The sequence below is a fragment of the Akebia trifoliata genome, chromosome 14, assembly GCF_017979445.1.
Source record: "Akebia trifoliata isolate Shusen 1 chromosome 14, ASM1797944v1, whole genome shotgun sequence".
NCBI lineage: Eukaryota > Viridiplantae > Streptophyta > Magnoliopsida > Ranunculales > Lardizabalaceae > Akebia > Akebia trifoliata.
This window is the reverse complement of record NC_141388.1, coordinates 3,149,253-3,162,276: the sequence shown is the minus strand read 5'-3', so window position 1 is coordinate 3,162,276 and position 13,024 is coordinate 3,149,253. Positions and strand designations below refer to the sequence as shown.

Sequence of the window (13,024 nt, the reverse complement as noted above, 5' to 3'; positions counted from 1 at the left end):
ATGGGATAATTGAGATGGTAAGGGTGACTGGGTGTGCTCCCTAGGTCACACCTTCGAATCCTCAATGCCCCTCCACTTAAAAGTGGCTAAATTTAAATGTTGAACACATGCTAGGGTGGTTGGTATGTGCGGCCCGCCAAAGAAAAAAAGAAGAAGAAGAAGAAGAGAACAGTCCATTTTCAAAATCTTGGATTTAATTCAAAAGAAATTATTTTTTAAATATATATATTTTATCTGAGCTTTTCAATGAAACTTAAGAGGGCACAAAACTGCACATATTTTTCCTGTGTATCCTAATGAAAAAAGATCTATGGTTTTGTGCCCTTGCCACGTCAGTGGCATACTAAATCCGCATGCATTCATCACTGCTCTATATTCTTTTCCAAATTCTAGTACAAGATCAGCCCACGACATCTTTAAACTCATTCACCAAACTCCTTCTGAAAATTATTAAACACCAGTAAGTGGCATCTGACAATGCACGTTATAAAAGGAAACATTCGTTAAATTTAGTAAGGTTTCTTCTGGATTTCATGAAAAACTTCACATTCAAAAAACATATATGCTTTGAGCTTTATCCAAGGTGTTGGAAATTTATTGGTACCAAACTCCAAAATTTAAAATTAAAATTCAATGATTAAAAAATGATCAAAGTTGTTAAAATTTTGTCCCATGCATCCTTGTGGCATCAGATCATGTTTTTCTATGCCACAATGTGATCTCACAAGCCTTAGTAAGATTTGAAATCTTACTAATTTAGCAGACTAGCCCAACTCTTATAAAAATTAGAATTTATGTATGACTTAAATTTATAATTATTTTAAAATTATAACTTAGTAATCAAATTTTATATAATACCAGAGTTCGCCCAAGCGTATGACACATAAATCCTCTTTGGGTGTTAAGGGGTAAGCATGGTAAAAAATAAAATTGGAGGGATATTATTAAAAAAATTAAGATTGAAAAATAATAAAGTGGATTAAAGAAGAGATATAATAAAATTAGAAGGAGTGAAGATAAAAAATGTAGTATAGGTCGATGAGACATTTATCCACTTCAAAACTGTAATTGAGGAGATATTAATCTCACCTCAAAACACAAAACTATAGCAACACCGGTTATGTTTTATTATATAGACTAGAGTTTCCCGTGCTTACGGCACATCCTCTCTAGGGGTTAACTGGGGTAAACATGGTGAGCTCAACTATACCATCATTCAAGCACACTAGTAGATGAAATATTGAAAAGCATCAATAACTAGGATGATCAAATATGAAATTAAGATGAAGTAGACGTTCCACGATAACAATGTATAACACCTTAACTGGCAATTCCCAACAGAATGAGTAGGCAAACCTAAAGGAAAAAAAAAAAAAGGAAACAGTTTGAACTAAGACCACCCAATTGGACTACTTTGAGTTTCATGGAATTGCCGTACCCATGAAGGAAACAGTTCTAAAAGAAGAAATCTTCTGATATATAGTTTACTTTGGCAGCCCAGTTTTAAGGTGAAGAAGAGCTTGACTTTCATCAGGACAGAAAAATGGACCTCCCCCAGGCCTTGTGCAGATGAAATAACTGACATCACCTGTACACTTTTGGGTGGGAACGTTATCCTTAATTTCCGAAGGTGGTGGCAAAGCTTCAACATCTTCCATTGTGTCAATTCCAGCATCTTTAAGTATAGATTTATCTCCAAGTACGTAACTGAGAAAAATAATTAATAGTTTAATTATCCTTAGGAATGCTATATGGCAATCCTCAAAGCAATAAGCTCAATAATTTGACCATCCATACCTATTTAGTTCAGTATCTGGAGATGGAGGAAAGTAGAACAACAGCCTCTGAAGCATAAGTGTAGCAACTTTTCTATTGGGTGCAATTAAAACTGCATTGGGTCCCGCATCAAATGTGTAAGCCACCTGTCAACATTCTCTAAATTAGTGACTTCAGATATACCTCATTGCAAGTAACTGAACTAAATGTATGCTCTCCCTTGCAAGTAGTTTATTTATTTAGAGATTTGTGGGCATACTTGAGGCACTGAAACATGATTTTGATCACTTAGTAGCATAGAAAATGGGGGGAAAAAAATCAGTAGTATCAGCTTTTAAAAGAAATTCCGGAAAAAGATACCAAAGTAAATATTAATATTATGTGAACAATGGGATCAGTTATGTTTATTAGTTATCCCAAAAGCAGTCAAAATTTACAGATTAAAAAATTATACTAATGGAGTTAAAAGGTGGATCTGATGAAGTCAACGTAATAACCATGGTGGGAATTTGAAGGAATGGGGAAACAGCAACGAGCAGGAGCAGGAGTCTAGTTCCAAAAAGGAAATGTTGCCTCAAAGATGAGATTAAGGTATCAGAGCTCGAGAAATGGTCGAAAGCTGGGTAAGCGAGAATCATGCCCAGCAAATACATGGACTGGTTTCGACATTTTTGAAGTCTTCGGTATTAAATGGATTTTAACCTAACAAAATTAATGCTTAGCCAAGGCCAAAATTTTCCCATTGACTGCACTGTTTCCCAAAACACCTGAGGGAACCCAAACTGTTGGGGAGGAGGCCTAGCCACCTAGGCGCCAATGAGCTCAACTGGTAAGTAGTGACACAAGGCCAACCTGTCAACTTCCCCACTTCTTTGCCACATGGGGATGTCCTTGTGGCAAGGCTGATCCAGACTATCCATCTAATAGAGGACTCTTTGGATATGTGGGCCTTTCCTCCACAGGGAACCATACCCTAGCCCCTAGGAAGTTCTCCCTACAAATAACAGTGATTCAAAATTTTAATTTAGATATAAAAAACAGTGCAAGACTATTCTCCTTTTTTTTCCATGTACGATATGTTTATTGGGCAGAAACTTGCCACAATGAAGAGGGTGAGGTGGCAAAAAAACTTAAGCCTTATGCCTGACACCTCACAAAGCAGAATATGTGAAAATTTTGCCACCAATGGAGTCCACTTTAACTTATCATGTCATAAAGAGCTTCAATTAATATTTTGGCCGAACAATTAGAGGAACGGACATGGATTAATGTTCCTGAATCATCATCAATAGCAATGCTTTAACCCAACTATTCCTGAATAAGATGCAGTGCAGTCATACCTGTGGTGTACCTTCAAAACGATTCCATTTCTCCATGTAGTTGATTATCCTGAAAATGCCGTTGCTTCATCAATACTAGAAGCCACAAATACTTGGGCAATATAACCAAATTCCAAGAGCTACAACTTACTAATATAAGCGAGCAAATGGTACAAGGCACATAAGCATGCAAACATGAAAGGCCAGAAAAAAGGACTTGCCTGTGAGATGTATCATTCATATAGAATATGGGGGGAGATGTATCCAAGCAAACCGCATGGAACTGATTACTATCAGCACAAGTTAACCTTGAGAATGACGGAAAATCACGAGTTTTAATGGCATCTTCCATCTGAAGTATGCGTTGTGGTACTACTTCCTGTCATAGTCCAAAACAAGATTAAGTCAACATAATGAGTTAAACTAACTTATTTCAACCTCGGCAAGTTCTATAAGGATCAAATTTTGTAATATATAATCCATAAAGAAAACAAGCCACGAAAAACATCAAAGCATTATCACCTAGAATAATATCTTGCATAGAACTACATATGATCCAGAACCCAAACTATAGCTAGGACTTTCAAATGACTATCAGAAAGACATATATATAGCATGTTCCATTAAATAATCATATTACAGTGGATGAGAAAAATACCTTCGACCTATAATGTAGAAGGGGACTTGTTTCCACGCTCTCACGCATTCCTGTAGTGCTACTTGTTTCCTTTTGACTTGAACTTACCTGGTATTAACAAAACAAGTGTAGAGAAATCAAAAAATTGAGATTCAGGAGAGCAGATGTACAGAAAAAATGTTAAAGATAAGTATAAAGGTTAAGCAGCACCCTGAAATTAAAAACAATTTCAAAACTGTATAATCAATGAAGTTCGACAGATTTTCACTTTATTGTCCAAAGTAAGCTACCAGGAACCATGCACCTTAATCATCACTACTGGAAAATCAAGTGGATTTTACTCAATGGAAGAATACACCTTAATATTTTTACTTCTGCAAGTAAAAAGGATTTTTATAAGAGTACAAAAATGGAACTATGTAAGAGCAGACAGGTATAATAACACTTTAATGATAACATATATTGGAGGATCCCTTACTACACCCAAAATTTCAGAGACAAGAAGCTGTATCTGCAACTTGTAAATCATGTCCATGAGACACTAAGACAGGGCTTTCGACAGAATAAAATGAAGGAACAAGATTTATTGAGCCGAACCATTGGGATAAGACTTCAATAATGATGATGATGATCTGAAAAAAATGGTCACAATGAAAAATAAAGATAAACATTTGAAATGGCTCAAACATCCATGATCCCAGACTTATATCACAAGAAACAAGAACAATAAAAAGTTTTAGACGATAAATAAAAGAGAAAAAGAAAAATGGAGAAATTTTTTTAAATGTCCCCAATATATGGTTTATATGGAAATGACATCATACTGCAAAATGGCAATAGTAAAATTATCTCAACCGATACAATGCCTACATGTTACGAGTAACGACAACACATACCACTGCAATGATAATAACAAGATCGTTCCAATACATTTCATTGGCAAGTGGAACTGCAACACTGTCACTTCCATTCACATCCTTCACATTTCCAACATTTCAAATAAGAATTTAATATTTAAAAGTCAATACAATGACTAAGTAAATCTGTCATCCATTCTTAACAAACAGAAGGCATCAAAGATAAACCTCAAAAAATAAACCTTACATTTCCCATGACCCACTTGACAAATCCACCAAATAGACTGCGACAAGCACTTCCTGATCCCTGCCTGTATATGCATGAATCAAAGTTTACAACGCATTACAGCCAAGTGCCAATTTTTCACTTGTATATACTGATAAAGGGAGAAGATTCTATTGACTACATAACAATCAAAAATTAAGGAAAGAGAAACTTGTGGGGATTCTTACATGACAAATGAATTTAAGAACAAAATCTTATAGTTATCATATATGTGAATGCACAAATATACGCATAATTCATATATATGCACTAAAAACTGTGGGTATAGCTGGAGAAAAGTAAGAACAAATGGATATGCAAAGACTTACCTTGCAATAGCAGAAAGTTTATCCACTTCTTCTTTAACATTCATTAGTTTTGCAAGGGAATAAACTGCAAAATAGCAGTATCATAAGTAATTGTTAGACAAATGACTCTATGATGAAAGAAGCACTACATCACATGAAGATGAAGTCTTTCTTTCTTTCTTTTTTTACTTTTTTATAATTATAAAAAAAAAAAAAATGTCTATTTTTTCTTAGATGAATACATATATATATATATATAGGGAAATGTTCAACACCCTAAGCTTTACCCTACACTTTAACAAACGTGTTTTGTCCTACATGGGTTAGAAGTTTTGGAATGAGCTGATTTTTGGTGAGGATGATCTCTATGATTAGAAGATCATCCTCACCAAAAATCAGCCCATTCCGAAATTTTTAGCCCCATGTTTATTTTTTCTTAGATGAATACATATATATATATATATATATATATAGGGAAATGTTCAACACCCTAATCCCATAGATAGATATGGGTCAGGATCCGTAGACATATAAAGCTACTCATAAAGTTACAACGTGTTTTGTCCTATATGGACAAAAAGGTTCGGAATGGGCTGATTTTTTGTGAGGATGATCTCTATGGTGAGGGGATCATCCTTGCAAAAAATCAGCCAATTCCAAAACTTCTAATCCCATCAAAAGTGGTTTACAAAAAATGGACGGTTCATAATTCTTCAACTTGTAAAAATGGGGCTAGAAGTTTCAGAATGAGCTGATTTTTTGCGAGGGTGATATCCTCACCATAGAGATCATCCTCACAAAAAAACAGTCCATTCCGAACCTTTTTGCCCATATAAGACAAAACACGTTGTAGCTTTATGAGTAACTTTATATGTCTAAGGATCCTGACCCTATATATATACACACACACAACTCCAGCCAATTCTAGATCAACAAATGCATCAAGAACATTTCCTCTCAGACCCAAGCTTTCCTATATAAAACATGAAAAGCTTTCCTCTTAGTAATCAGGGGGAAAATTCTTTAAATTATACGAAATCTATGAGAATAAATCGCAACTAAGCTTACCAAAGCAAGCAAAACCAGCAGCAGAAGAAGCCAAGCCAGCAGCAGTGGGGAAGTTGTTGTGTGAATCAATGTGTACATGTAATTTCTCCCAATCTTGTTTCCGAATACAAAACCCCTTCTCCTTATCTTCGACATCGTTCGCACGGCTGCGGATTTCCTTCAAACATCTCTGGTATCTATCTCCAGATAGAGAAATCTCCTACACTAAAACAAAATTTTATCTAAAACTACTGTTATCAACTATCTGCTGAACTAAATTATAAATCGACAAACAAAATACTAAAAAATCTTACCTTTCTGTTGAGCCACATTCGATCTTTCTCGAAGCTGGGACTAACAGCGACAGTTGTAGTTGTGCAGAGGTGATCCGGATCAAGAGTAATGCTGATGCTATCGTTTATAGGTAGAATAAGAGATTCATCTCTCTTTCCCCAGTATTTGATGACCGCAATGTTTGTTGGAGACTTCGCAGTCACCATTAATATCCAATTCTGGTTTGATTCACCCTCCATTTCAAATCAACAGCGAAGAACACCGATATAAGCTGGAAAGTATTGGTTTTTGTGACGATCAATGGAACCTTGATCAACTAATTTTAAAAAATTCTGAAAAAGAGAAGATTGGTTTGGATCTGCCTTCGATATGAAACTTCAGAAACAGAAAAAAAAACTGATTTTTGTATCGAATTTGTGGTGTAGAATCAGAGAAAAAAGGGATTCGATTGTGTTGCTAAAATCACCAAACTCATAGGATTAGAAAGTAAGAAAATTGAGATTTGATAGAGAGATTGCAGAAGAACAGAATATCTATCGAAAAGTCATACGGTTTCAGGCTTTCTAACAGTTTTTCCGCGCTAGCCTTCAAATTGCAAATGCACGAAGGGTGGCCATTTTAATAGTAGAAAATGAGATTTCGGTTAATGGGCCCTCCACTTAAATGGGCTTCAGTTCAAAGTTGAATTATTGAAGCCTGCTTCGGAGTAAGTGATTAAGCCCAAAGAAGACCATGTTTTCCTACCTATTCGCTCAATGATGCGCCACGTGTAATTTGTTCATGATTATGTCTATTTTGTATAAATTATTTCTTACTAACAATGTTTGTTTGCGCTATTTTTCTGTGCTTATTGCTTAAAAAAATTAAATTCAGCACTTTTTATCAAAATAGCGTGTTTGTTTATTCTATATTTTCAGTGTTTATTGTTGAAAATAAGCGAAAAAAATTCAGCACTATTTTGATATTGAAAAAAAGTGCTGAAGCGGTAAGCACTTCACTTTTTTTTATACGGACAAGTATACCCTTCATTTTTTTGAGTATGGACAAGTATGCCCTTATTCTTAAAAGGATATTACTTTTATATCATATGGATAAGTATATAAACACCCCTACAAATTAATAAACTCACACCATGCCTAAATTATTTTGTCTTATATGTGTTAAAAGTTTTAGAATGAATTGATTTTTGGTGAGGATGATTTCCTCATTAGTATATAAGCACCCCATAAATTAATAAACTCACACAATGGCTAAATTATTTTGTCTCATATGAGTTAAAAGTTTTAGAATAAGTTGATTTTTTATGAGGATGATCTCTACAATGAGGAGATCATCCTCACCAAAAATCAGCACATCCTGAAACTTCTAATCCTATCAAAACAAGTTCAAGAATCATAAATCGTCCCTTTTTTTTTTTAAACTATTTTTGACAACTTATAAATTTCAAAATGGACTGATTTTTGGCGAGGATGATCTCTAGACCATATAGACCATCCTCACTAAAAAATTGCTCATTCCAAAAAGTTTAACCCATATAAAATAAAAAAAATTGGCTATGGTGTAAGTTGCCCTTATTAATTCATAGGGTGCTTTTATAATTACACATCCTTCATTTTCATTGAAATTATTCAAAATTAAGTTCTTTTAACGGTGATTTCAAATTTTGGTGACTTGTATGACATTATTATTTTTAATTTGAAATTTGTGAGCTTTTATAAATAGAAATTATTATTTATAAATTGAAGATTTGATTATTATTTATTATTTAAAAATGAATTGTATTTTAATTTTATAAGAAAAAATATATTTTATTGTGTTTGATAATAAATAAGCATTTGAAACATACAAACAATGTATAATATGATTGTAAGGGTAATAAAGACAATTTATCAGCTTTAGCAATGTACAACAAATATGATTCAGCATCTAAACAAATAACTTTTTCAGCACTTAAATTCAGCACTTATAAATTTCAGCGTTAAATGCTATTCAGTACTTATTTTTTTCAGTTTAACAAACAGCACCTAAGAATGACTCCTAATAGTCAAAAGGTTTCTTTCGTCCATCTATTGATTTTCGGGCAGTCTTGTAAATTGAACAAGGCAAGGGAGGCTTACGTAAGCACAAAAGATACCCAGGCCCACCATTTCGCCTAATATATATTACTCAAGCGTGAAAATAATAAACTAAATGGATGATTGGCACCGTCCATTCTACATACTAGTATTTTATTTCTTAATTGATGATGGAATCTCATTCGTCCATCAAGTAAATTTTAGTTCTGACTACCGAGCGTAGGGCTGTCAACGGATAGCTATCCGATCGGATAGCGCTATATCCGAATTCGAATTCGAAAAAAAATATTGATATCCGAATTCGAATTCAAATCCGATCGGATATCATTAACCAAGATTCGAATTCGAATTCGAAAAACATATCGGATATCCGATAATATCCGATTCGATAAAACCCTAACAAAATTGGATTCAATCGGCAAAAATCAAATCGATTTTCCTAATTTCTTCGGAAATTATAATCTTCAATGTATTTCAGTCTATAAAATCAAATAAGCTTTGATTTTTGCAAAAAAAAAATTGATTTTAAAATCAAATAAACTTTGATTTTTGAAAAAAAATTATGAAAAATTCGAATAAAATATACGATTTTACACAGAGAGAGAGAGAGAGAGAGAGATGAAGTATCTACCTGATGATCGCCGACCGGAGAATATGTGGATATGGAGCTCGCACAATCGACAAAAAGAGGGTTTTAGTTTTACTGTGTGTGTGTGTGTGTGTGTGTGAGAGAGAGAGAGAGAGAGAGAGAGAGAGAGAGAGGAGGAAATACCAACCTTCATGTTCGCCGGCCGGAGAAGAAGGTGGCTATGGGGAGCTGCATAGTCGAAACCCACGGTCAAAACCCACGCTGGTTTGCGTTTTGGTTGAGAAGATAAACATTCAAGTTAAGTTTCGTTGTAAAACTTGAATACACGAGGATATATATATATATAAATAAGTTTTGTTATATAACATGAATACGTAATATATGTATTTATAATCGGAGCGGATATTATCGAATTTGATTTCGTAATATCCAAATTCGTATCCGAAACTCATTCGAATGTTAAAATAACATCCGATATCCGATATCCGATATCTGAAAATTTCGAATGATACCTGATTTTTCGAATTCGAATTCGGATTTCGGCTATCCATTGACACCCCTAACCGAGCGTCATTCACTATCATAGTCGGCCATCTAACTCTAATAATGATTTTTGGTTATAAATGGCAACCGGTGGTATGGAATCAGACCCTTTTTACACACTCACACTCATCGAGACTAGATCTAATCCAATGAAAAAGTAGTCCAATGAAAAAGTAGACCACCAACCGTATTTTACGTTATCCAAAATAGTAATACTGTCAAACCCAGGAAGACGGTCATCCCGACAATTATTGCTCTTCTAGATTTGTGCCAGTTAGCTTTGAGGACCCTCGATTTAGAACTTGGATGATTGTCTACAGCAGCTGACTGCAACGCACTATCAAAACTCAAAATTGAAAAATACTAAAGTGACTTAAAATAACACTACAAGTAGCACCTGAGTGTGAAAAAACCATAGATTTTTTTTCTCGAGATACAACGCTATACACTCGAGGACAATGGATGGCTTTCTTCACACTCGGTTGCAACTTGGATTCTTTGTTGTAATCACTGTAGTAATGCTCTTTAAAGTTTTATACAAAGTTGCGAGGGAAAAAAAAAAAAATTGTCTGGCCACCATTTTGTACTTAATTTGATTTTAGAATTTTTTACATAATAATTATTTCCATGACAATAAAATAATGATAATTGCCTCTGATGCATGGCTTGATCGCCATATGATTCGGAATCCAATGGATAGGAATTAAGCACAATCTTTCATTGATGGTAAATGTGGAAAACAGTGCACAGACCATGTGATTCTAGGAAAAATAAATAAAAAGCGAAGTGAAACTCAGAAGTTAGCGTAGTGTTTAATTTCAGATTCATGGACTTAATTTAATTTAATTTTTTTTTTTTAAAATAGAAAAAGGGACCATTAAGATCATTGTCTGTCTGAATTTTATTTTATTTGCAGACCATTCAGTTCATGCTCTATTTGAATTTTACCTATTTTCATTAAACAATGAAACCCGCGGATCGCACTCTATTTGAATTTTGAATATATCTAAGACTGTCAATGGTTGGGCCCTGTTCATCCTGCCCTTTTCTGCCAAGGATGGGTTTTGAATAATATAAGCGGTTTCATTTAAATTTTGGATCGATGTGAAGCAGGCTTGACTTTGGATTAGGCCCATCCCATTTACTTGTAATAAATTACATACTCTCAGTGATTTATTGATCACAATCTCAATGTTTGCCAACTAACAAATTTAAGTCTATTTTGAGTCTTTTTCATTTTTATTTTTTCAGTAGTGATGAACTAGACTTGTTGAGGTACAAATGGTCATTAACAAAGAAAAGTATATGCTTGTGGGTTATGAATTTCTCTTATTCTATATGGGAAGAAGCCCTCTCCTTTGAATTACATGGGGCATTTCCAAGGAGTATTCTAAATTTTGATAGAAATGAAAGGGTGCAAAATAAATTGAAAATGCCATGTGTCTTGTAACAAGGAGGGTTCTTTTAAAATTTTGAAGCCTCGTGCCGTTTCGAAGTCAACTCATTTTATACCTAAGTTAAGATAGGACAAAGTCCATCATAATCATTGGGTGGCCCAACGTAGTCCCGATGACTTATTTATTATACATTTTTTCTAAGAATAATGCTGATGAAAAGCATCTATGGTTCCTACACACTTTCAAGATGTGCAATATGCGGTGCAATCTAGAGGTCACTCCAACACGACTCCTTTTTAAATGCTTACATGTGAAGTTTGTGGACCAATTCATAAATAGGCCCAAATACATGTGGATCGAGGCAAACTTGGAACCAGACATTTCATTTTTCGGCCCAACGAAACCTGACGCTATCATTAAACAAGCATGTTTGGGCTAGGATTTTGGGTCCGATTAAGATCGATCCATTTAAAACCCAACCCATTCCATTGACTGACCTCGTGTGGGAAGCATGATGGCTTGCAGCTTTAGCATCTTCACTAAGGCACACTTCTCTGACTTGAGATTAAGAGTAGTAATATGGCTTTGCAAACTTTACAACTCAACCTCACTTTGAAATGATAGCGTGTAGTGAGTTCTGTTGCTCTTGACATTATTATTTGGACAAAAGGAAACATAAATTGCACTAATTAAAGCATCGGTCTTGGCCATCTTGGATGAGTCATGGTCAATTAGAAATGGAGACCGGTTGGACCGTTAAAACATTCACTCTATAACTAAAACTAATTTTGTAGGAGCTATGGAACCAATGAATTACCATCCTTCATGCTTAATTCACTAGGATTAATCCTCAAGTACAATATGTTCCCTATAATGTGAAATTTCACAGTCACCTTAAAATGTATCTCTATACTCAACACCATTAAATTTCTTTATATGAAAATGGATGAACTTAATTAACAAAAAAAATTATTTTATAAAGCTTGAATGCCGTTGAAAACTAAATGAAGAGTTCATGTGAATAGCTCGACAGTCCAGATATCCTTATTTGATACAGAAAATCAATGTGGTGTCTGTGGAGGATATTTTTCTTAAAGAATCAAGGGATGACATGTGGTACATTGAGATTACAAACGAAAGGAAAGCATCGAGGTTCACCTTCCAAGTTTCAATCGAATAGGGATGGTCGAATGATGGTGAAACTCAAATTAACGGAAGGACGAAGTTTGGGAGCTCTGATGGTATAAATCAAGGGGAAATTTAGTCAAATGAATCCCCGAAAAATCATGGATTCGAATACAATGAAAGCGAGAATTTGTGAGGACAAGAGAAGATCCTTACAGAGAAAGAATGAATAAACATGAAATGAGGGGTAAATACATTCCTGATGGAAGGAAACTACTAAAACGGATAAGGATGAATTTAGAAAGAGGATTATGAGGGATCCTAGGATTTCATTTTTATAAATACCTGAATAAAAGCATTGAAAGGTATGTGATTCTCTCCCCTTTTAAATTCAACACTACTTTTTTTTACTAAAGTTCTGATTTGAACGTTAAAGAGATGTTGTTACAGGCGTACACCTAGGAACACAAGAGAAAGAAATCAAACAATTTATGAGTATCTCAAGGTAGAGCAAGTTTTTGTATCTACAGTATCTATTAGAGATTTTATAATGTTTTAAGTCATTGCAATGGAACAGATATTTGTTATTTTGAAATTTACGTGTTGAGTTGATGAACCAATGGCATTAAGCCATGTGTATTGAAAATAATTAAAATAATGCACTTAAACTTCTTTAAATAGATTTGTGCCTCGTACTTTTTTTATGAAGTTTAATTATTGAGTTCTTCATTACGAGTGTGCCTATCATGGTTGCACAATCCTTTAGGGTCACGCTTATCCTCCCCCATTATC

General features: G+C 34.4%; 1 protein-coding gene across 5 annotated transcripts; it reads right to left on the bottom strand.

The window, feature by feature from the left end:
- Positions 1-1,240: 1,240 nt before the first annotated feature.
- On the bottom strand, positions 1,241-9,491 carry LOC147385534 (diphosphomevalonate decarboxylase MVD2, peroxisomal-like). Of its 5 annotated transcripts, none has more exons than XM_086422274.1 (11): positions 9,355-9,491; positions 6,524-6,774; positions 6,231-6,429; positions 5,184-5,247; positions 4,837-4,900; positions 4,629-4,709; positions 3,754-3,840; positions 3,317-3,474; positions 3,117-3,165; positions 1,798-1,922; positions 1,241-1,707 (listed from the first exon to the last, which is right to left on the bottom strand). In XM_086422274.1, exons 2-11 carry the CDS (start codon positions 6,740-6,742, stop codon positions 1,485-1,487), a joined length of 1,269 nt encoding a protein of 422 aa, XP_086278400.1. In that variant the 5' UTR covers positions 6,743-6,774; positions 9,355-9,491; the 3' UTR covers positions 1,241-1,484. The 5 variants fall into 5 exon arrangements, with proteins under 5 accessions (XP_086278400.1, XP_086278396.1, XP_086278399.1 ...); XM_086422270.1 differs by having other exon boundaries at positions 6,524-6,835; positions 9,355-9,465; XM_086422273.1 differs by lacking the exon at positions 9,355-9,491 and adding an exon at positions 9,210-9,348.
- Between the last annotated feature and the right edge of the window lie 3,533 nt (positions 9,492-13,024).